The following is a 24,214-nucleotide window of genomic DNA, read 5'->3' as shown; positions in this document are numbered from 1 at the left end:
AAAGTACTCAATGTAATACACAGTACAAAATGAAATGGAGATATTTTTGCATTATAATATCATTAACAAAAGGTCTCGCTTTCCTTGATGACTTCAGTTTTATCTATTTTGCCCTTGTTACTTGATTCCATGAACCTTTGGGGGGAGGGGTGGGGGGTCTTATAATTGATTTAGAGAGTGGTTGACAAATGACAAATAGGAAAGGTTTGCAGGGAAAGCAGGATAAAGGACGAACGGAATCCGAACTGCACAAGGAAAAGCCGCAAATGACTTATTACTTTCCTGTTCACGAGAAAACGAAAGAAAATAAACTGAGAAAATCATTAGAAAAAGAAAAATAATGAGAATTGTTCAATTTACACTTTTGTGGAATGCATGAAACACAGCCTAACCAAGAATTTCGAGTAATCATATTTTCATATGACACTTGTCGTTCACGTCAGCTTATTTTTGCAATTTTTTTTATCAAGCGAAATTTGCGAAATTAATTAATGTGTAACATTCGTTTCATAGAGCATAATTATTGTAGGATACATTAAATCATTGTATCCTTTGCGATAACCACAGAGTTTTATTTTACGTAAAAGATTCGGCAAGTGACGTGAGTAACGAAAACGAACTTTCTCTATAACAGCTGCGTGACAAAAATTATGGTATGGCTGGAGACTGACAATCCGCACTCCAACCCTGTTAAATTTTACATCTCTTAGTGGTTGAACGTTACTGGGCACTAACATCAGTAAACTTGTAAGATTTTTCAGTTCGCTCTGCACTCGATTTACGCGTTCAAAATGAAGCGAGGAAATAAAGTCTTAAGTCGATTTGCAATTCTAGTTCTTTTCGCTTGCTTCATGTACCCAAGTCTACTTTATAAGTCAATAGCATCGTTTACAACGGAAGAAATCAATTCAAATCACCGTGGTCCCGCTAGGTCGAATTTGATGCAACCAAAACAACTCGAAGAGTGCAATTAGAAACAACTTCGGTGTCATCACAAAATTGCGTCAAACCCCCCATAGACGACTTTCCAGACGATTATATGACCCAGTATCAGCGACAGAAGCAAGGGGTTGTTGTAATTAATTTTGTACTGGCCATTTATAAGTTTGAAGCACTGGCCTCAGTACGTATGCGACGATTACTTCGTTCCCTCGCTGGAACAGATCACGAACAAGCTTCACATGGGCTCTGATGTTGCTGGTGCGACTTTTATGGCGGCTGGAAGCCCTGCCCCTCAGTTTTTTGCCTCGTTAATTATTCGTGTTTGATTTGGTTTGCTTGATCAGGCAAAGTGAATGATATTCCTCACGCTCGGTACATTTTCCTTGACCAGGCGAAATAAATTAACGTTTTAGGGAAAGGAAAATGGTGACGGACTCCTATGATTTTTTAATGAATTCTTCAAATATAATTCTGATCCTGACGATCTCGGTCACTTTACCAAAATAGAACATCTAAAGCGGGCATGTAAAAGACATTCACATAGTTGTAAAGGAAACTCAAGACAAAGCCAAGAATAGCGTGACATTTAAAACAAGAGACAATTATTCAAACGAAATCCAACGGGGGAATCCCCTCCTAATACAACAGATGGCGATGTGGTTTCCTAGAAGTAACATTTTAATCACTGCAGAGAGTTTTTAAAAAGGTTGACACCCAAGGAGAAATTTAGAATCTCGAATAACCGTAATGACGCCATTTTCGTCTTGACATTTTGCTAAATAAGCACAACTTTGCACATCCTGCAGCAGGGAGTGTAATACTTGCCAGAATCTCATTGTAATTTTTTTTTATTGTTTGATTTACAATTGACTTCCTTTCGTTGAAACGTATTTTGAACTAAAAGCTACAGTTCGTGTCACTATAATTAACAGACCTGTTTGACTTGCATTAATCTTGGTCTAAGCAACTCTACTCGTGGACAAAAGACCGATCCGCACTAATTTTGAGGAATGAAGCGAGATACAACGGCTGAGGCTTTTGCCAATATCTTCATGTCAAAAATAGAAAAAATGGTATTATCGCCGAGAGCAAAACTAAACCGCTACTTTGGAAGAGCATATCAACGACGCATATTAACGGACAGGTGTAACCGATCACATAAGGAGAGAGAATATTATTCTCAAAGGAAAAGGATGAAGACAATAACAAAATAACTCATAGAACGAGAATCAAATCAATATCTGAGTTAAGACCTGTATGCTCTAAAATTGCAGCATAGCTCTAACATTATCAACTTCCAGCAGAAAAATAAACTGGCTTCAAAGTTGGTAATACATTAAGAATATAGGACGAGCTAGCTTTAGAAACTCTTTACCGTGACCAATTAAGAACAACTTCGAACACTCTTGTTCCAAGTTGTGCGCACAACTTGGAACTGGAGTGTCCCAAGTTGAGCGCACAACTTGGAACTGGAGTGCTCCAAGTTGTGCGCGCAACTTGGAACTGGAGTGCTCCAAGTTGTGCGCGTTCTTCTCTAATAATTCCTTGGTTGATTTATTAATTTATTCCTTTATTAATTTCCTTTGTCTCTAAAATATCAAAACAAGTATATAAAACAATGGAATGTGGTTTCGCCAAATATCATTGGTTTCGTTTTCTTACTGACGTTAATACAACAAATCGACGGTTTTTATTGGCTGTCGGTCTTGTTGACTTCACTAGAGCAACACAGGTTCTTTTCAGTCTGGTACTGGATAAATTGTAGTGAAAGTCTTGAGTTTAAATCGACTTGCATCGGTATCCGACGAACTTGATAAAATGTCCCCAAAGGAGCTTCTTATTAGTTTAGTATGCGGTGCCATAAGCGGAGTTATCGTGGCATGGCTTTTCCTTAAATTTTTGGAGAGTGGAAGATCTCAGCTAAGAGGAGGACATAAGGAGATGAAAGAAGTGAAAGACGAACGGGACGATCGTAATAACCCCGCGGCTAAGTTGCCTGAAGAAAATGATGATAGGCCCGAGAAGAGAGCTCAAGAACATGAAGAAAGGCTCTAATAAGGTAAGTTTTTATTGCATTATTTTATTTCAAATGTCAAACCTATAGATGGAAACGTGAACATTTCGCGCTTTTTAGTTTAATAACTTTCTAGTGTTTTGTTTCTGCTTTAGGCGCCATGAAATTTGCATATCATGTCTGGCTTAAACCTTAACCTGACCAGGCGTATTTTTTTCGTTGTTGACGGCATTTAATAAAATTGTCAACATATCCATGACGTTACAAGAAGGGCCAGGCCATTTCCGGTCGTTTGGATTCCCGTGCTTATTCCTTTATTTATTTATTTATTTATTTATTTATTTATTTATTTATTTATTTCAGTCAACAGATACAAAGAACTATCAAGAAAGAATTTATGCTGTAGCTGGCATTTGCTGTGGGAACCTAAGACATTTAGAACTGAGAACTGTATATGTGTGATACAAATTATTTGTAATATGTTAAACTTTTTTTCGGTAGGTTTTGGAATTTTTAATTGACCGTTTAGTAAATGGCACACTAAGTCATGTCAAAAGTGTTAACAATCGAAAGCCAAACAACTTGATCGATGCTATTTTTATGCTATTGATATTTTATTGTTTAGTGGAAAACTTAATTTGATGCTACCTTTCTTGGAGATTTTTAAACTTTCAGTTTTAGTTCAAGTTGAGTGATCGTAAACATTGAAGTACTTTTCATTGTTCGCGCGTGATTTGTTTCGTAGACTAAGCTAAGTGAATAAAGTTGTTTGTGCTTGATTTGGTTTGCTTGATCGGGGAAAGTGAATAATATTCCTCATGCTTGGTACGTGTCCTTGGCCAGGCGAAATAAAACGACGTTTTAGGGAAAGAAAAAAGTGACGAACTCCTACGATTTTTTTAATGAGTTGTACTCGTACAATTCTGATCCTGACGATCTCGGTCACTTTACCAAAATAGAACATCTAAAGCGAGCCCGTCAAAGACATTCAGACAGTTGCAAAGGAAACTGAAAACACAGCCAAGAATAGCGTGACATTTAAACCAAGAGACAATTATTCTAACGACATCCAACAGAGGAATCCCCTCTTGGCACAACAAATGGCGATGTGGTTCATGACCTCGCTGCGAAAAGAATAATTTTTCTTCCCATATACTTTTTGCCCACCAGTCCGAGAACAAGAAAGCAACGAGAACATCTATAGTCTGCTACGCATTTCCTTGTAAATTAGTTACGAGAATTTGGTGTTAGATCAAGGTTACAACTTCTAACTGACGAGTTTAAGTATTCCCATCGCCTATCTGCTGGATAATGTGTGGATATTAAAGGGAGAAGTAACATTTTAATCATTTCATAAAGTTTAAAGGTTAACAGCCAAGAGGAAATTTAGAATCTCGAATAACCGCAATGACGCCATTTTCGTCTTTACAATTCACCATGGAGTAGGTACAACTTTGCACATTCCATAATAAACGGACTTGTTTGACTTGTATTAATCGTATTAGTCTAAGCAACTCTACTCGTAGCCTAAAGACCGTTCCGCAGCAATTTTGAGGAATGAAAAGTAGCGGTCGTTGTTTTCAGTGAGATATTTATCAGAAGAAGAACACTACTTTCATGACAAAAGCAGAAAAAGGGTATCAATCCCCTGGAGCAGAACTAAATCTTATTAACCATCAATTTCCGTTCGAGTTTTATCGCTTTTTGCGGTCGAATCCTTCATTAACCTTTGTTGTTTATCAAGAGGTTTTTTTTCTCCCTGTACAATCAATCGTCCTTAACCTTTCTCGACTTCTGAGGCTACATATACATTCATAATCACCGCGGCTGTGGATGATTTAATGATAAAAAGTATTTCTTTTCTTTTCTTTTCTTTTCTTTCCTGTTTTGTCAGGTGGCATTATTCCGAAACCGTAATACGGCACCGTATTAAGCGATCACCCAATATTTAGCGGTCGGTTTTCAAAGTCCCGAAATTTCTACCCCTTAGTTACTATCATTTTCTATTAAGCGGTCTTTACTGAGTCACCTTTAAGTGAGTACCAATGGCCTGTTTGTATCGTGTCCCACTAGTAGTGAACGAAACTCAGGGGGGAAGGTTGTCTCGGGCACCCGAGACCATGAAAACGGCGCCTGAAAGCGGGAGCACTCCAATAAAGCTAAGTATAATCTTTCAAGTAAAATTCAATTCCTATTCATATCTTGAAATCAATGTTCGTAGTATTTCTGTGCGAGTCTTTGAACATCTAGCTGACAGTTGTGACATAAAATGACGTTTTTCAACGTTTTTTCATATTAGCCCAAATCTGTGGAATCTGTATTAAGCAGTCAACCTATTGGCGTTCATTCCGCCAATTCCCGTGGGTGACCGCTTAATGAAGGTTTGACTGAAATCCGTCAATCACCATTTCTGTGAGGCGTGTTTTGTATTATGCTTTATCTTTTTACTGTACGAGTCATCAAGGGTTTACCGTGTTTTGCTTTTCTACGAAACTTGACCTAAAAAGCACCTACTCTGGCTTTGTCTCCGAGTCTCCACTCATGCATTTGGTCGTATTACTATCATATTTTAAGTTAAGCATATTTATCACGCATGGTTCATTTGGCGTCTTACCGAACGAAACGTTCAAATAACAGGATATGCGTTAAGAAGGTTGATCAACAAAAAATTTGCATAAGTGGATATCGTTGACTCTTTTATGCTTAACATGTGCTCTAAACCTATATTCTGTGCAAAAATTGCTCAGAAATACCAAAATTTTTAAGGCCTTTACAAGAATCGCAAAAAGTTGCTTTAAACGCCAAAAGCTACTCAAAAGTTGCCGAGTGCAATCGAGACAGGCCTTTACGTAGCATGCCATATTTTTATTTTTTCTCCGAAGGCAGGTGCCGTAACCGTCATCATACTACATAAATATTTAATTTTTTTTTAAAAATTTGCTAAGCTAGCTACGCCAGCCTGCCAAACAGCCGAAACTCGCACACATCAAGAATGTCAACTCAAGCGCCGACTATGCTATGCCATGCACGAATGGGCCTCAGCGTACCGGACTCCAAAATTCGTCAGAAAGAGGTCATCTCGGGTAGATTTCCTATTACGAAAATCCGAGTTCGCCCGATGTTGTCTTCGTGATGAAGGCCCATCAGAAATCTACCCGAGATGACCTCTGGTGTTTTAATATCCTCCTTTTGACAGATTTCGTGGAGGTGTCACTATGTTGTAGTTGTGATCGGCCATCCATGAAAAGGAGGCATCGCAAAAATTTTTTGGAGTCTGTAATATAGGTAAGCAACGGAAAAAAATGCAAATATCTTAACGCTACTACGAAGACATGAGTAAAAACGAAGTACCTGTTCGTTTCTACTCTATTATGCGGGTCAAAAATGCTAAATAGGGCCTTTATCACGAGCACAACATCGGCGGAGCTCGGATTTCGTAATCGGAAATCTACCCGAGATGACCTCCTTCGGACGGATTTTGGAGTCCGGTACGCTGAGGCCCATTCGTGCATGGCATAGCATGACGTCATAAAATGTTCAAACGCTATGGAAACGGTGGCGAATTTGGCAGTAGATTTCGAGTTAGCGGGTGTAGTGGAGGCGCACTGACTTAAAGTGTTAAGCGAGACGTGGTAAATAGATTTGGTTTCCGACGAACTTGACGAAATGTCCCCTAACAAAGTTCTTTGGAGTGAAGTATGCAGCACCATAAGTGGCATTATCACCGCATGGCTTGTCTTCAAATTTTTGGGAGGTAAGGGATGTGGACCGAAAGGAGCGCGAGAGGAGATCGGAGAAGTGAAAGACGAACCCAATGATCTTAACAACCCTGTGGATAAGTTGCCGTAAGAAAATGATGAAAGACTTGACAAGAGGGCAGAAGAACACGAGGAGATGCGTTATTAAGGTCGGTGTTCAAACTATTATTTTAGTTGAAATGCTCCCATTATCCTCTGATAAACGCCATCAATCGTTATATAATTAGCATTTTCACAAAGTAAAACAGCAGACTGCTTTTCGTTACGTCACCGTAACGTAGCTTTAAGTCACGTGTTGTGATTTCGGGGTAGCGTTACACGACATCGTCCGAAGAATCGGTGGCCAGTTACACATAACTGAGGAAGATACTGAAACTCTAGTGATGCAATTTTTTCTTTAATTCAACAGATATAAAGAGCTGCCAAAGAAGAACGTATACCGTAGCTAGCATTTACTGTGTGGGAACTTATTGAGCGAAGAATTTTTACTAAGAGCTGATATCTCTATGCATTACTGTGTGGGAACTTATTGAGCGAAGAATTGTTAGAGCTGATATCTCTATGCATAACAACTTCCTAGCCCCAAGTCATAAGTTTTTGTTGAAGCTTTTGGAGTACTCTGCTGATAGTTTTTTTTATGATTTACTGTGAGGTATGACTTGTCCGTAAAGTAACAAACTTCTTCGGTGACAGTTATTTATTTGTGAGTAGACAACCCTTTTTCATAGGCTATCAACACATGAAATATTTTGTGTAAAAGAAAAGTTACATTCAAGGTCCGCTTTTTCAATCTTTTTGTATCTTAAGTCTCGCTTAAAGTTCTGTTGTCAATCAGAGTAAACTTTAAAGAATATCGTATTATTCGCGCGTGATTTGTTTGCGGAATAGATAACCGCTCTGTCCTAGGAAAAAGACAAATTTAACAGCTTCCGCACAATTATTTTGTGAATTATTCGCTTATAATTCTGAAATTGAAGTTGTTGGCTGCATTACAAAGAATAAGACATCTAAATGGGACATAATCGGGAAGTCAAGAAAAATTCGGGAACAAACTGTAAACAGAACCGGTCATTGGGTTATTTTTAAACCGAGAGATTATTATGCAATTACATCAGAGAGGGAAATCCCCGTTCCAGCGCTGGATCCAATTCAAATGGATCCATTATTCTCTACTTTGCATTGAGCTATTTTTGATGGTTCTTTCCATCTTCCTAGAGGGAGAATGTTATCCTCGATTAAACGTTCATCCCGCCATTTCCCATGGGTGACCACTCAATACAGGGATAAGTTCATCACATTTATCACGCTAGTTCCTCACCGGATTAACATGATAACGTCGCATACGGTCTTCTTGAACCCAATTCGGTCGTTTCGTTGCCACATTTGAAGACTGGCACATTTTTCTTACTAGATTTGCAATGGTTATTGGTGCGGTTTGAGTCCCCATACGTCAAGTATCAAACGAGAGAAACCTTTAATAATTGTGTGAATCTTACTTCGTCATGATTAAGCTCCCCTTCCCTACACCTAGCCGGAAGCTTTATATCGTAGCAGCACAATATGCTATTCCTTGAAAGAGCAGCGCTTATACGTAAGAAGCAGAAATCTTTTCACCAATATTATTGACTGCTTTCGATAATCTCTTCTGTTGCGTTTTTTTTTTTCAAGAAATTTATTTGAGATCGTAATCTCTTAGTGGGATTGGTAGTCTCAAGAAAACAACGGATTTCGCGACTGAAGAAATTACGCCGTCAGTTACTGGGCCAGGCGTAAAGTCTTACTGCATGTAAATAGAGACTAAATGGAATTACTAAATGAAATTACGCCGTCAGCTAGTGGTGTAAAATCCTACAGTAGATATAAATCCGACTGGAAACAAATTACTTATTACGACCTCAACACGGACAAAGTGTGTAATCCATTAAGAATTCCGGTTTTAATCGACGACTTCAACCCTGACAAAGAGTGTAATTCTTCGAACCGGTTTCGTGCATATGTATAAGCACCAAGTAACGCGTGACTTATTTTACGTCACGTTCCACTAGGATTCTTAGATGGATGCTGTGTACCTGTTTCGATGCGGTCGGAGAATCTAGGATAGATCGAGAAATTCGAATCGAACTACGTCTGGTGTTTTGACCGTAATTTGGAAAGCTTTGTTTGCTAAGTGGATAAAGATAAAGCAGATGTAGTTTAGAAAATGGTTTGGATCTTTGAAATTCATAGAGATTTCGTCCATGAAAGTTATGCAAATTCACGCCTGAAATTGAGCGAAACGTGACGTGAACTTATTTTTACATAAGTTTGGCTAAATTTAAAAGTAAGCCAAACATAATTAACTAATTCATCACGCGCCCCAAATAGGGGCCGTCCTACGCTTTGAACGCAAACGTCACAGTATAATCTTCAAACATTCTCGAGGTCCATGTAATAACCTTAGAGATGGAAGAATTTTTATGTAGTGCACTATTTGGTGCATTTCTTGGTGTAATTGTGACAATCCTGTTCTTGAAGCTGTGGAAGACTGAAGAAAGAGTGACAGAGAAAGGAAGAAGACGACCGAGTGGATGTAATAACCCGCCTGAGAAGCAGCCTGTAGAAAATGACGAGAGACCCGCCAAGATGCCTCAAGAACACGAAGAGAGGTTTTAAATCAAATATGAGTATAAATTTGTCTCTGAAAAATTAGTTTCTAAAACTGTAGGATACCAAATAAATATTGGGTGATGTGGAAAGTGCTTACAGGTACATGAAAGTGATCATTTTAGACGAATTATTAAAATTGCTAAAATTTTTGATGACCCCCGAACCCCTCTAACGCTGATTACAATTTATTTGTGACTGAGTAGAGTGCACTTCCAGCCTGTAAATAATTAAGATGATGAGATCACAAACTCTATCTGATAAGTTAAAGTTTTCTCATTACCTGTTTGCTGGATAATGTATGGACATTACAGTGAGAAGTTACATTTCAATCGCTTCTGATATTTTATAGGTTAATAGGTTAAAATTCTGTCGAATGGAAACGTCGCATCAAATTTAAGTAAAGAGCGAAAATAGCCGAAAGGAAAATTTAAAATCTGAAATTTCGCTTGCCGTAGCTCTGAACCGCATAGATGTCATTTCCGTCTAGGCTTCTGCTTGTGCTTGAAAGATTAATTCGGAATACATTCGGCAGTGTAATGAATAACAAATTATAATAGAATTGGTAATTTTATATTTTTTGTTTTATTCGACAGAAACCGGGAGCGCTGAGATCAAATTTCCTGGCATTTCTACATGCTGTTTTAATGTACGAGAAAGAGCAGCGTAAAAACTGTAAATGTGTGATTTAACACGTATGTCACAGGTTATGATTGATTTCTTGTAGTCGCATGAATGAATCGTTTTTATCATTATCAGTAACGTTTAACTTACATAGAACTTGAAGTATCAGTCGCGCGTATATGATTGTGAATTGTTTGTTTTATTAGGAGTTTTTCTTTATTTTCATTGTAATTTTTTTGTTTGATTTACAATTGACTTCCTTTCGTTTAAACGAATTGTGAACTTAAATTTACAGTTCGTGTCGCTTTAAATAAATAAACAAACCTGTATGTCTTGTATTAATTTTCACGGTCTGAACAACTTTACCTGTAGCTGAAAGACTGATGCTTGGCAATTTTGAGGAATGAAAAGGAGCGGTCTTTGTTTTCAGAGAGTTATTTATCAGAAGTTCTACTCCGAAGATTTTGGGAAGAATACCGAAAGATGCGTCACTTGAAAATTACCTGAACTATTCCCTTTTACGATTGAGAACGAAAGGTGAGCAAACGATTGCGTGACTTCCAAATTGACAGTTCCTTATGCAAATTATTTTGTGAAAAGTTTCGGGGATTCCCCTACCATAAATGACGTCATGTCTCACTTGAGAAGTCGCCGCGCCTGTAGCACAGAATCAAAAGAGGAAATTTGAACTAAAGTAAAACCTAGACTTGGTGTGAAATTAATCCAGTGTACGTGTTATAAACGTGTTAATGACAGGAATGGAATTGCTACAAGGAGTTATGGAAATGTCATTCAGGAGATGAATTCTTTTTTTTAATTAGTAACTTGCTTGTTCACACGCGATAACGAGCTTTTTGATATTACCGACAGAAAAAAAGCTTATTATGAAATTGTTCGTCGCTTATACTGGAATGCCTGTACTTACACTCTGCTCGCTTCTTCTCTTTAATGCCGGAAAGCGGATTTTTTTGCAAAGAACTGAGAATTAAAGTATGGTTGCCTGGAGGCTCAGAGTATTCTGAACTGTAGTTACAGCATTTAAAATTATTAGGTGGCGCATTCACTTCACTAACTTAAACTGTTTCGAAGTGAAATAAAGTAAATACTCGTTTTGTCACGAGCGTGATACAAAGAAAGACTCCGTGTCTCACCCTCACAAAATATCAAACCCTCTACCGTCGAATTTAACCATCGAATGCTCTGACACGAAGCTGCAGAGAACTCGATGGTGAGCTGGACCGTTAGTAGGGCTAACGCTCGAAATGCCAGCTTTTTTTACCCTTTACTGTGGCCAATTTACGTTTTCAACTCAGTTGTTAACACTAAATTACCCTTTGGATTAAAAAGACATTAGAGTGGTTTAGCAAGAGGGCGGGAACGTTATTTCAGAACGGCGCGCGCAGCAAAAATGTCGATAAGAAACTGGGTCGAGAACGCCGTCGCGTTGTGTTGAAAGATGTAGCAGTCGTTGCAACGAGAATCATCACTTCGGCTTTTTAAAGATCACCATCACCTTTGAATTTTCGGTTTTATAGACCACTCTAAGGACAACGAAATTATCTTTTTTGAGAGTTATATAACAAGCGCAAACAGAGGATAGTTATAGATACGGCAAGTAAGTTGTTGATATGAATCCACATGGGCGATTAAACTTTAAAATTAGTCCATTTCAGTTTAGTCTCGAGTCTGCTGATCATCTATTAAATTTTGAAGCCCACGAAATAGCTTTTTTTCTATGATTTGTGTCGCTGTCATTTCTTTTCGTGCTACTAGATTTCAGCACTATTCGATTTTCTTCATAATTTTGCAAAGGATAATTTGGAAATCGTCGTCGTTTTTCCCCTTGTTTACTGAATATTCTTTTGAGCACCACCTTCTTAGAGTTGAAATACATTTTGAACGGAATTATCAGAAGTTATAGCGAAAAAATGTATGAACCAAGCGACCCAAGCGACCCGTGAAAGAATGAAATTAACTCAAGCTAGTCACCAACGAAACGGTTAGACTTAGGAGTAAGACTTCCTTCCTGTTTTGTTTTGTTTTGTTTTTTTTCGTTTTTGTTTAATTTAATTTTTTTTAAACGAATGAAGTCGTTCAAGACTGAATCAAATTAATAGATTCAGAAAGCTGTGCCGAAATCAAGTTGATTGTCATTTTATTTCGAAGCGAGAGCATGACTTTCTTGTCTTAGTTTTCACCGGCCCTGATCAAAAAATTTCAAACATAACAAAGTGCATACCTGAGCTATTCTCAATTTTTTTTCATCTCTGACTTCAATTCGCGGAAAATTTTTCAATCACGGTAAAAACGACAATAACAAAAAATAATACTGAATAATACAATAAGTAAGCGTCTTACTTACCGATTGGGTTCCACAAATACTTTGCGCTCAGTGATAAAACTGCAAGCGACTAAAAACCAAGCATAGAACGTTCCCCAGTTTTTGGGAAGTAGATGATGTAACTAACACAATGTTTACTCTTTGACATCACGGCGGCTATATTGTTTAATTTACCTGAACAAATAAACTTTGATGGCTAATTCAGTATTCTCGGAAATTTATCTATTTTCCTTTGTAAACGCACGCGCGCAAATAAAAGGTAAAACTGATTAAGACGTAAAGTTGCTCAAAGGTAAATTAAATGTATATTAATTAAAAACCCTCTTTTGTGCCAAGAAAGAGACCACTTAAAGGATGCTAAAAGATTTACGTTATTAAAGTTCACCTTATGTTAAAGATTCATGAAAGGTAGCGGTTAGCTTTTGGATATTTCGGTTTAGAATTAAAGACGTCTAAAGCTTAAGTCAACCTTTAGGGATGCTTTAGGTTTTGCTTAAAGACACTGAAATAAGAGCATTCGTCCTGTGTAAAATGATTGACACAATGGACTTCACCTACTCTTCTGTTAAGGTAAAAAACGAACGAAGCGCGTTCTTGTGAGGCGAGTGATTTACACCCGTCCGGTAAACCGATAGAAAGTGGGATATATTGTATTTATAATAAACTTAAAACAAAACACAATATATTTCAATTTTCTATGGGTCCAAGCGACAGGTTATTTGACCAATCAGGGCGCTCGTAGTTTCTCAGTTATTTCATTGATAGGGTATTTGGTTTTAATAACTGCGTTGATAACGTGAATTGGCCACCGCTACGAGTTTCAAAGCTGACGAGGGATAACGCTCGAACGCCAGCTCTGAACTACTTACGATGGCCAATTTCACGTTATCAACTCAGTTGATAAAACAAAATAACCCTGTTATACTCTCCCACCGACGCAACACCACAGCCTCTTTAGAAACCTACCCCATTAATGTTATAAATAGCCTGATTTATTAGATCTTTTGCCAAGTTGTTGTTCTTTTTCCTGTCATCCTGTATGTGAATGTGTGAGTCCTCAGTTTGCACATCAGTACCAAATGCTCTGAAATATCACCAAAATTAATCATCAAGATCTATTGCTAAAGCTGCAGTTAAAAAAACTACATAGTCGTTTTGTTTCTCTTCCTCTTTCGTACAGGAGCTTCGTGAACTTGTTGGTCTTCATCATGACGTTCAGCTTCTCTGTCTTGAGTTACACGTGAAATAGTTTGTTGGTGAAAGGCTGTTGCTTTTACTGGAGAAAATGGACCCGATTGACAGGTGAGACAGCACAGCTACAAGTTAAAATATAATTTTTATTTACATCAAATATTGATGTAAATGTTTCGATAAAGTTTGCTTCACAAGGCATGATCATTCCATTGAAAGTTAATAGTTAAGGTGAAATGACGGTTGAAAGCTTTGAAAATGATCGAAGAGAGACAATGAAGTCATCGAAATTGTACGGTTTGGATCATTGCCGTATTCCAACCACCCAGCATTTTCCAGAAAATTTTGAGAAACCGCAAGATTTTACAACAGGCAAAGTTTAAATCTCGAAACCGGTTAAAATGCTGTAAATGTTTGTTTTTTCGTCCTGATTACTCAAAACAAACTCTGTGATAATCAGATTTTTATTCTGAGAAAAGAAAACTAGATAGATAAAAGATAAATGGATAAATGAGTTTATAAAAACGACTTAAAGAAAGATACCCTTGAGCTGCGTGGCACTGAGTAGCAAAGTATTCAGTAAACATGAAAAGAAAGGTGCCATGTTTTGGATGATGGTTTCAAAAATTTTGGGCCCGGCCTTTCATCAGTGTTAAAAAAAGGCTCGTTGAATAATGATTGTTAACCAAATGAAATGAAATGACATACATTGAAATCATTTTTTTCCCTTTTGCTGTTTTTACCATTGCCTTTTTCTCTTCAGTGAATTCCTTCGTTTGTATCTTCTGGTTCATGGTCTTCTTTGTGGAAGAGGCAAAGTTTTTCCAGCCATGGTCCTCGATAATATCTAACGGGCGTAAGCTAAGTTTCATGGTACCGTTGTCTTCGCAGCAAATTTGGAAAACTGTTCGTCTAGGGCTATCGTCTGTTCGTCTTGGGCTATCTCACAACTGCGACTTCTGTGACGCTATATTCTTGATAAATGTTTTTAATAAATAACTTTCATCAAAAGGTTGTTAGATCCATTCGCGACCCTTACTCTGTAGAGGATCGTAGCCAAAAGATTCCCCCGTAAATGTAGTTTATTCTAGGTTGTTATGCTCTGTCGCGCCTCGCGTAAAACTGAACACATTATGACCAAAGACCTCAGTCAGTGTACTGCTACTCATGGCGCTGTTCAAAGTGTTTGACAGACAATGATCAGAAAGGCGGAATTCTATTACTCTTAAATTAGGTGTGCCTTTCCTTTAGTAACCTTTTGTGTTCTTTGTGGATTTTACGGTTTCGAACCCATTCAAAGTAGAGCAAGGTTATGAGTTAAACCAAACAAGATAATAATGAAGAACAAGTTATGCTGCGTTGGTGGTCAAGTGAAACACTAATTTGATTATTAACTGTAAATGAATAAAGAGAGATTAACTGGAAGCTGGTCACTATGTTGTATCCAAATAAACCTTCGAAGTGGCGAATAATGGCTATAAACATATGAAATTCATTTGTGCGCACTGCGGTTGAAAAAACGAATATAGAATCGATCCTCGCAGTTACTGCTAGTTCAGTAGTGTTCATAACTGCAAGGATCGATCCTATATTTGTTTCTTCAACCGCAGTGCACAAAAATGATTTTCATATGTTTCCAGCCATTGTAAATGGATTTTATCCATTTATTAAGACCATGGAACAAAGAAAGAATATGACCCTCCTTCGAGGTTTCGAAACTCAAGTGACACACTATTTGATTATCAACTAGAAGTGGGTAAAGAGAGATTAACTGGGAGCTGGTCATTATGTTGGATCCAAATAAACCTTCAAAGTGGTGAATAATGGCTGTTATCAGCGGATAAAGGGAAATTAACTTTGAAATACAACGAGCCGAAACGACCTGACTTCACATGGCGATAATGTGGGAACATGCAAAAGGAATTAGAATGACTGTCACGCCCTTATAGTCAGCTGAAAGACATCCGGTGTTTGATTTGAATAATGTGGAGACATATAAATGAATGTTATTCATTTATTAGGAGCGTGAAACGGGGTTTCGAATCTCCATACCCTCAACCAACCAAGCGCAACGTGCATGTTTGAGGTCTTTATTCTTAATTGGTCTTCACGTATCGTAAAATTGTGGATGAAATCTTCTTGAAATTACCTTCTCTCCTTGGAAAAAGTTTCGTGTTTAGAACCTATCATTTGGTTTTAAACGAATTGAAACTCCCTAAAATTATACATAAGCATACTCCTGATGGTATTGTCTTGCTGATATCAAACAATACCAACAACCCTGTATTGATGATCACACGACAAACATTGCATGTGAAATGAAAACCAAAGAGTAAAATGAAAATGTCTTATTCCTCAAATTTTGCAGCTTAAAAAAAATTACTGAAAGTTACAGCCTTGATTCTGAAAAGAGAAATTGTTTTCTTCGAGCACACACAAATCAACTGAAATAAAAATTGCAAATTAAGCGTCTCTGAAAACATTGAAAAGATAAATGGTGCAAAGTTCTTGTGAAAGACACCAGAAAACAATGTCAGTATCTGACCGTTTGCGCACCTACCCCTCCCCTAACCCAACAGCAGTCAACTGATAGCAAGTAAGGATTAGTATCGGGTTAAGGGAGGGGTAGGTACGCAGTTGCTCGGACTCTAGCTATGACCTTGAACAAATATGTATCTTGTTATCCACGAACATAAGGTGACGAATCCCAGTTTCAATTCATCCTTGAAAACTTCCTCAAAAAGATTAAATGGAGTCGCAATCAAATAAAATAACCAATTTTTTTTACCTTTGGTTGAAATTTATGTGAGGAAATGATCCTCATCGGTAAGATGCAATTAAAGAAATTGCTGAAAAGAATCCTAAAAAAGTTCGGGTTAGTTGTTATCTTGATCTGACACCAAATTCTCGCGATCGTCAATAATTTACAAGTAAATGTATAGCAGCTAAAGGAAGAATTAGTTAATCAGATCTTGAGAGTTATGTCCCCTGTATAGTTTCGAAACGTGCCGCTACAAAGTCTCGAAACATCGACATCAACTTCCTTTCTTCTCAATTATAAAATTCACCACAACTAATAATCATTTCATAAAAGCAACGAGACTTTCCCTAAATTAGTCTAACTAGTTGTTCGACGCCTTTGAAAAATAACTTTAACAGTTGTTTGTCAAGATAACCTGGGAGAGAATTCCTTAAGCTTACGTGCTGCTGCCCAAGCAGCCGGACCGTTCACACGGTTTGGTCTTGAGTCAAGAATGTAAGAGGAGATGAGGCGAGGAAAGTGTCATTTAAAAGGTAAAAAACACGAATGTATGTTTAACACTGAGTCACTGGCCTTTCCTTGAGCCACTTAACTGACAGAAAACAACAACAATAAAATATCGTCTGAGCAAGTTAACATCAAATACAAAAGCGGAGAGCAATAAAATCCTTCGCTTCAGACACCAAACTAAGACATTTGACGTTTAGACAAGGCACCATGAGAAGCAATACGCTGATAGAGGTGTTTGGCCATATCGTATTCAGTTTTACACGAGGCGTGACAGAGCATTACAACCCGGAAGAACCTGGATTAATGGCTTTTGGCTACGATCCTCTACAGAAGACTGGTTTAGAATGGAACTATCAACCTGTTGAGGAGGTTACTTATCAGGAATACAGCGAGAGAGAAGCAACTAGCTTGGACTATTTAATGGCTTGCAGTCCTAAGGTAAGAGTCATAAACGCATTCTCATCAGACGACGATGAAGAAACACACGAAAACAACTCACAAGATGATGAAGATAGAGCAATGGCGTGGAAGCGATTAAGACCATCCACTCTCCACACTGCTTGGAAATCAATGTACTTTGGAGCCTCGATCTCACTTCTAACTGCTACCGTCATAGGTTCACTATACATATTGATTTCATTTCTACTGTACAAAACTGTAAACAACTGCGAATTTTACCCAAAGAAATCCATTCCTGTGAAAGTTCAATGGTTAAGATCAATATCAGATGTAACGTGTTGTAGCATCATGTATAATAATTTATTTTTGGTAGTCCTATTTCTCTTTCGACCTTATCAGATCAAGGGAATAAGAAAAAAACTTATTTCATTGAGCTGCGGTGGATTTCTATTGGATGCACTTTACCGCGTGTCTCTTCAAGCCCTCGGAATGTCCCATTCTAAACTTTCTACGATACAAAAGCTTCCACCGTACTTTCTTGGTGTTGTAATTATATCTTGGCAAATACATCTCGTAACGAATCATTTTTTTCTCGTTTCACGACAATCAACAAGGCAGAGGATTACGATTTTCTTTCAAGTGGCAATTGTTCCTGTATCTATTATCATTCTTGCAATTCCGGTGGCCGAGATCATCTACCCAACTTTTAATAAACAAACCAAGAATGGAAAACTATTAATCGCTCTCTTTGCGCCTCTAATTGGAGTCGTTCTAAAGGTTACCTCTCGAATTTGTGTTCAGCGGCTTCACCGGGATATCATTCATCCGGGATATTTATATGTCTTACTGGCGCCGTTGTTCGGCTCTTCGGCGATCATGTTTCGCGTTTTACAAGCAGATCTCGGCAGTTTACAATCCATCGCGATTCTAGGGATAACTCACGGGACTGTGGAAGTAATCGAAAGAAGCGCAATGGTCTTAATTGATCATATTTGCCACTCGATTTGGAAAAGAACAGCCGCTCCTTGGGGAAGTTTTCGCACTCCTCGCCGTGAGAGGCTAATGGCTGATATTGCTATTATGAGCATGCTGTTTGAATCAACTGCTATAGTTTCCGTTAACGGCTGCTTGTATTTGTGTAAGTTCAATTTCCTTCAAAACACCTCCTTATTAGAGGTGTTGGAGCCTTTTGCTCTAACAACTTGTCTTCAGTTGGTGATTGAGTGGTTTTTCACCAGCGTATCCCTCGCGATCGAGACTCACTATCAGAACATGGCTGTTATGGCTGTTTGGCGAAGAAGATGGAAAAGACATACTTCAGTAGCACTTACAACTTCTGTGCTCATAGCATTATGGACTAGCACACTTCTGTTAATTATTGTGCGTGGTAGATTTCAAGAGTCTTCGAAGCAACCTTGTAAGATGCCGTTTACTTAAAACTGAAGAATGAAGAATAGAAAACATCAAGTCTTCTGTAGGTTTACAGTCGTTTCGATATAACTTTAGTAAGAGCAGTCACGTATCCTACGCAGCCCATGTATCGAATCGATTCGTATCGAATCAACTTCGAAGATAAGTCTTGCCTATAGGTATCTAATATTAAGGTCAAGTTAAGATAGAACTCTACACTTGACAGGATTGTGCGTTTAGTTATAACAGTGCTTTTATTAAGACATGCATGTTGGAAAAACCCGTATAGGTAATGACATAATTATAAAGTACTCAATGTAATACAGAGTACAAAAAGAAATGGAGATATTTTGACATTATAATATCATTAACAATAGGTGTCGTGATTAGAATCGTCCAATTTATCAAATCTAATGCACGTAACTGTACAATAATCAATTATCATTTTTATATACAACAAGATTTGAAAAACACAGATGGATTAAAAATGAGATGGTTAAAGGTAAATGTTAATGAATTTCAGCAAGAGAGACCTCTTGTTTTTGCATGACAAATACGAAAGGGTTAGACGGAAAGTAGGATAAAGACGGACGGAATTCGAACTGCACAAGGAAAAACCTGCATATGACTTATTACTTCCGTGTTCACCAGAAAACAAAAGAAAATAAATTGAGAAAATCATTAGAATTAATAAAAAAATGCTAATTGTCCAATTTATGGAACACAGCCCATCCAAGAATTTCGCGTAACTATATTTTCATATGACACTCACATCAACCTATTTTCGCCATTTTTTATCAAGCGAAATTTGCAAAATTGATTGATGTGTCGCATCCGTTTCATAAAACATAATTATTGTAAGATACATTAAATCATTGTATCCTTTATGATAATCACAGCGTTTTATTTTACGTAAAAGATTCGGCAAGTGACGTAAGTAACGAAAACGAACTTTCTCTATAACAGCTGCGTGACAAAAATTATGGTATGGTTGGAGACTGACAATCTGCACTCCCACCCTATTAAATTTTACATTGCTTACAATATTGAACGTTACTGGGCACAAACATCAGAAATTCAGTTCCCTCTGCACTCGATTTGCGTGTCGAAATGAAACGAGAATGAAACATCATAACTAGATTTGCAATTCTAGTTCTTTTCGCTTGTCTCGTGTACCCAAGTCTACTTTATGGGTCAATAACATCGTTTACAACGGAATAAATCAATTCAGGTCATCGTGGTTCCGTTCGAGAGATCCGATGGGTCGAATTTGATGCAACCGAAACAACTCGAAAGTGCAATTCGAAACAATCTCGATGTCATCAGAAAATTGCGTCAAACTCTCCATAGACGACTTTCCAAACGACTTTATGACACAGTATCAGCGACTAAAGCAAGGAGGTGTTGTAATGCATCGTCTACTGGCCATTTATATGTTTGGAGCATTGGCCTCAGTATGCGACGATCACTTCGTTCCCTCGCTGGAACAGATCACGAGAAAGCCTCACGTGGGCTCTGATGTTGAATTGCTGGTGTGACTTTTATGGCGGCTAGAAGCTCTGCCTCTAAGTGATTGTAAACATTTAGGTACCTCTTATGATTCGCGCGTGATTTGTTTCCGCGACCAATTGAAAGCTAAGTTAATAACATTATTCGTGCGTGATTTGGTTTACTTGATCAGGCAAAGTGAATAATATCGCTTAGAGTTAAAAGGCTGAAATTCCGAGCGTTAGCCGAAAGTCCTCCAGTTTCTTTTAAAATAATTGCAGCTCCGTTGCGTATTCCTGTCCGTCACGCGTTCTTTTCTCTAGTGTTTCCTTTCTCTCTTCGCCAAATGTAATTAGCTCTCGTTTTCTCACTGACGTTAATACAACAACTCGACGTTTTCTATTGGCTGTCGTTCTTATTGACTTCACTACAGCAACACGGTTTTTTTCAGTCCGGTTCTCGATGAAAAGTAATGAAAGTTTTGAGTTGAATCGACTTGCATTGGTGTCCAACGAACTTGATAAAGTTGCCCCCAAAAAGCTTCTTAGTAGTTTAGTTGGACAAAAATATTCACCGAAAAAGGAAATATGTCTTTGCCAGCTTCAATAATGACAGGAGATTAAGTTTAGACGATAAAACAAAAGATTGGGTGGGCAGAAATACCGGAAGTAGATTAGTACACATTCCATCTACATTCAAACATTCTTAACTTCTGCAATCTTTATTAAGCGTGATATAGTTCCCTTATCTACCCCTCCCCTAACCCAACATTAACCCTAACTTGCAATTAATTGACTGTTGTTGGGTTAGGTAGGGAGGGGTAGGTGGGCAGTAACTCAGGTACTGATATTGATCCAAACACAGAGGTGTCTACCAGTTGCTTGCGCTGTTAACGACGCGCTTGTGTGGAGCCGCCGTAGATAAAATCTTCAATCATTTTCGAGGTTCATTCGATAACCCTGTCAGAGATGGAAGAACTTTTATGCAGTGCACTCTTTGGTGCATTTCTTGGTGGGATTGTGACAATCCTGTACTTGAAGCTGTGGAAGACTGAAGAAAGAGTACCAGAGCGAGGAAGAAGACGACTGAGTGGATGTAATAACCCGCCTGAGAAGCAGCCTGTAGAAAATGACGAGAGACCCGCGAAGATGCCTTAAGAACACGAAGAGAGGTTTTAGATCAAATGTGAGTACAGATTTATCTCTGAAAAATTAGTTTCTAAACATTTAGGCCGCCAAGTAAATATTGAGTAATGTGGAAAGTGCACACAGTTACTTAATGATTTAGAAATGATAATTTTAGAATCAAAAAGCGTGGTTTGGCTGGTAAAATTATAATTTCGCTTTGGTTATGAATTTCCTTTCACCCCAAACTCACAAAATCTGATTGTTAATTCTCCCCTCAGGCTGCTAGACATTTCCTTGTAAATTGGTTTTGAGAATTTGGTGGCAGATCAAGATAACAAACTTTATCTAATAAGTTTAAGTATTCTCATTAACTGTTTGCTGCATAATGTTTGGATATTTTAGGGAGAAGTTACACATAGAGGTTAATTGGTTGAATTTCTGTCTAATTTTGAGACTATGACGTTACATTACTTAGGGAGCAAAAACGAAACGTGGAAACGTTAAACGGTCATGAGGTCATTTCCGTCTAAGCCCTCTAGTTTCTCTTGCATAGCACGGAGCTTTCCGACATTCGGCCGTATAATGAATTATGAATTAAGAACAGAATTTTTCATTTTATATTTTTTGCTTTATTCGACAGATACCGGGAGCGCTGAGATCAAATTTCCTGGCATTTCTACAGGCTGTTTTAATGTTCGAAATAAAGAGATAAAATGTTATATTAATTTGTGATTTAACTCGAATGTATTGGGTTACGTTGATTTCTGGTGGTCGTGAGAATGAATTGTTTATATCATAACCAGTAACGTTTAACTTACATAGAACATGAAGTATCAGTCGCGAGTATATGCTTGTAAATTATCTGTTTTATTAGGAGTTTTTTTTGTATCTCAATTTTTTTGGTTTACAATTGATTTCCTTTCGTTTAAACGAATTTTGAACTTAAAGTTACAGTTCGTGTCGCTTTGAATTAATAAACAAACTTGTAGGTCTGATGTCTTTATTAGTTTTAGTCTGAACAACTTTATCTGCGGCCAAAAGACTGATCCTTGGCAATTTTGAGGAATAAAAAGGAGCGGTCGTTACTTTGAAGATTTTAGCAAGATTGCCCAAAGATGCGTCACCTGAAAATGACCATAACTATTCCCTTAACGATTGAGAACGTAAGGTAAACAAAAGATTGCGTGACTTCTAAATTGACATTTCCTTATGCAAATTATTTTGTGAAAAGTTTCGGGGATTCCCCAGTCCGTAAATGACGTCATGTCTCGCTTGTGCGGTACAGAATCGAAGGAGGAAATTTAAATCAAAGATGGTGAGCTGAACCGTTAGTAGAGGGGGGCTTTGGGGCCTATTAGAAACCGCACAACCGTAGAAAAAATCATCCAAAACCGAAAAACCGCAAAAAAAATTCGGTCAAAACCGAAAACCGCATGCAAAACTGTCAAAACCGATACATTTTCACATCCCAGTTACTAAAACCCTGATCGATCCGATACAGTGGTGACAAGTGAAACATACAGAGTAAACTACACTTATTTCATTACAAGATTTATAAAGGCCATGGACTTGGCATTCGTATCTTCTAGTATCTGCTTAAATTAACAGTTGCTCTCCCCAGGACCTCTAGCGTGGTCTCTGCGGACCCAGCAGCTGGTAATGGAGCCTAGTCTAAAGGAATTCGCACAAAAGTCCCCTATAGGATTGCAGTTTTGCAGTCGCAAAAAGCTATAGCTCTAATAAGTTTCATCGAAAATCCTTAATCTAACATTTCCATTTACGAACCAAGAGCTGAAATTTGGAGATTCAATTGGAATGTTGAATCAACTTGGTCACCAACTTCGAGGTGGCGTTGATAAAAAAAACCCACCCTACGTGTAGCCTTACCCTCCCCTCCCCCACCTTGCCGAAAATCCCAATGTGCCCCCCCCTTAGAAGGTTCCTTTGGATAAACGGCAAAGGTCGTCTTTAATGACATCCTGTTGCTTGCGTGGACGTGCGTTTCCTGTAGTAATTTTTCACGGCTGAGCTATTTTGGAGGATGCTTGACAGCAGGTATCAAGAAATTTCCATTTCAACAAAGATCGTCGTTTCTGAAACGAAAAATTCTCTTTGATACTTCAGCGTTAAGTTTCCGAGCATTAACCTACAGATTGGGTTCGACAAGTACTTTGCGCTCAGTGATACAACTCCAAGCGACAAGGAGCCGAGCATTTAGGGAAGTAGATGATGCAACTAACGCAATGTTTCTCTTTGACATCACGGCGGCTATACTGTGTAACGTAAAAAATAAGCTTTGGTCGCCATATCAGTATTCTCGGAATTTGGTCTATTTTCTTTTGTAAACGCACGCGTGCAGATGAAAGGTAAAACTTATAAGTTACGTGAAGTTGCTCTCTAAAATGATTGTAGCTTCCGTTGAGGAAAGATGGGAAACAATCATTTATCAGGCTACCCATGCAGTATAAAAAGTGTCGCACGCGAAAGTAACTGAGGATATTCGACTCCTTAGTGGAAAACTGTAATATAAGAAATTTCAATGGTTATACCGTTATTATGTTTTACAAAATGGACGGACCTAAGGCCCAGAAAAATTATGATAACTTTGAGCAACAGAAGTTAACGATCTCATTACTAAACACGATCAGTATTCGACCAGAAACACAAAGAAAGAAATTGCAAAGACAGGAAACCGAACACACTAGTGTCAAGAGTTTTTAATGACTTGTGGGCTGCAATGTCAGCCTCCATCAATTCTCGAGTAAATTGTTGACACAATTCTCCTTATTTTAATTAAGAGAATTGCTAATTTATCATTTTATGAACCTCATCGTAGCTGTCCAGTCACCATAATTCAAACTTCTCAGTTCAACATGATTTAGATCATAGGATCATAGCTTTTCAAAGTAAGATTAGGGAAGGTTTATATCATATTTGCTCTGTCTGTAACAGAATACTATGCAGAAAAACTGTGATCCATGCGGTTAAAAAAAACAAATGTACAAC

At 38.0% G+C, this 24,214-nt stretch overlaps 1 protein-coding gene and 2 long non-coding RNA genes across 3 annotated transcripts; all 3 read left to right on the top strand.

Annotated features, from left to right (window-relative positions):
• Positions 1-867: 867 nt before the first annotated feature.
• On the top strand, positions 868-3,768 carry LOC149038440 (uncharacterized). Its single transcript, XR_016180071.1, has 2 exons — positions 868-3,001; positions 3,320-3,768. It is a non-coding gene; the product is annotated as an uncharacterized LOC149038440 (long non-coding RNA).
• Positions 3,769-6,111: 2,343 nt separating this feature from the next.
• Positions 6,112-7,570, top strand: LOC149038439 (uncharacterized). The gene is made up of 2 exons (XR_016180093.1): positions 6,112-6,863; positions 7,124-7,570. It is a non-coding gene; the product is annotated as an uncharacterized LOC149038439 (long non-coding RNA).
• Positions 7,571-16,592: 9,022 nt separating this feature from the next.
• LOC149038438 (uncharacterized) lies at positions 16,593-19,037 on the top strand. Its single transcript, XM_089186224.1, has one exon. The coding sequence runs from the start codon at positions 16,992-16,994 to the stop codon at positions 18,618-18,620; it is 1,629 nt and encodes a 542-aa protein (XP_089042350.1). The 5' UTR covers positions 16,593-16,991; the 3' UTR covers positions 18,621-19,037.
• Positions 19,038-24,214: the final 5,177 nt, after the last annotated feature.

Source organism: Pocillopora damicornis, chromosome 10 (assembly GCF_964200805.1).
Source record: "Pocillopora damicornis chromosome 10, jaPocDami1.2, whole genome shotgun sequence".
NCBI lineage: Eukaryota > Metazoa > Cnidaria > Anthozoa > Scleractinia > Pocilloporidae > Pocillopora > Pocillopora damicornis.
This window is presented reverse-complemented; position numbering and strand designations above follow the sequence as displayed.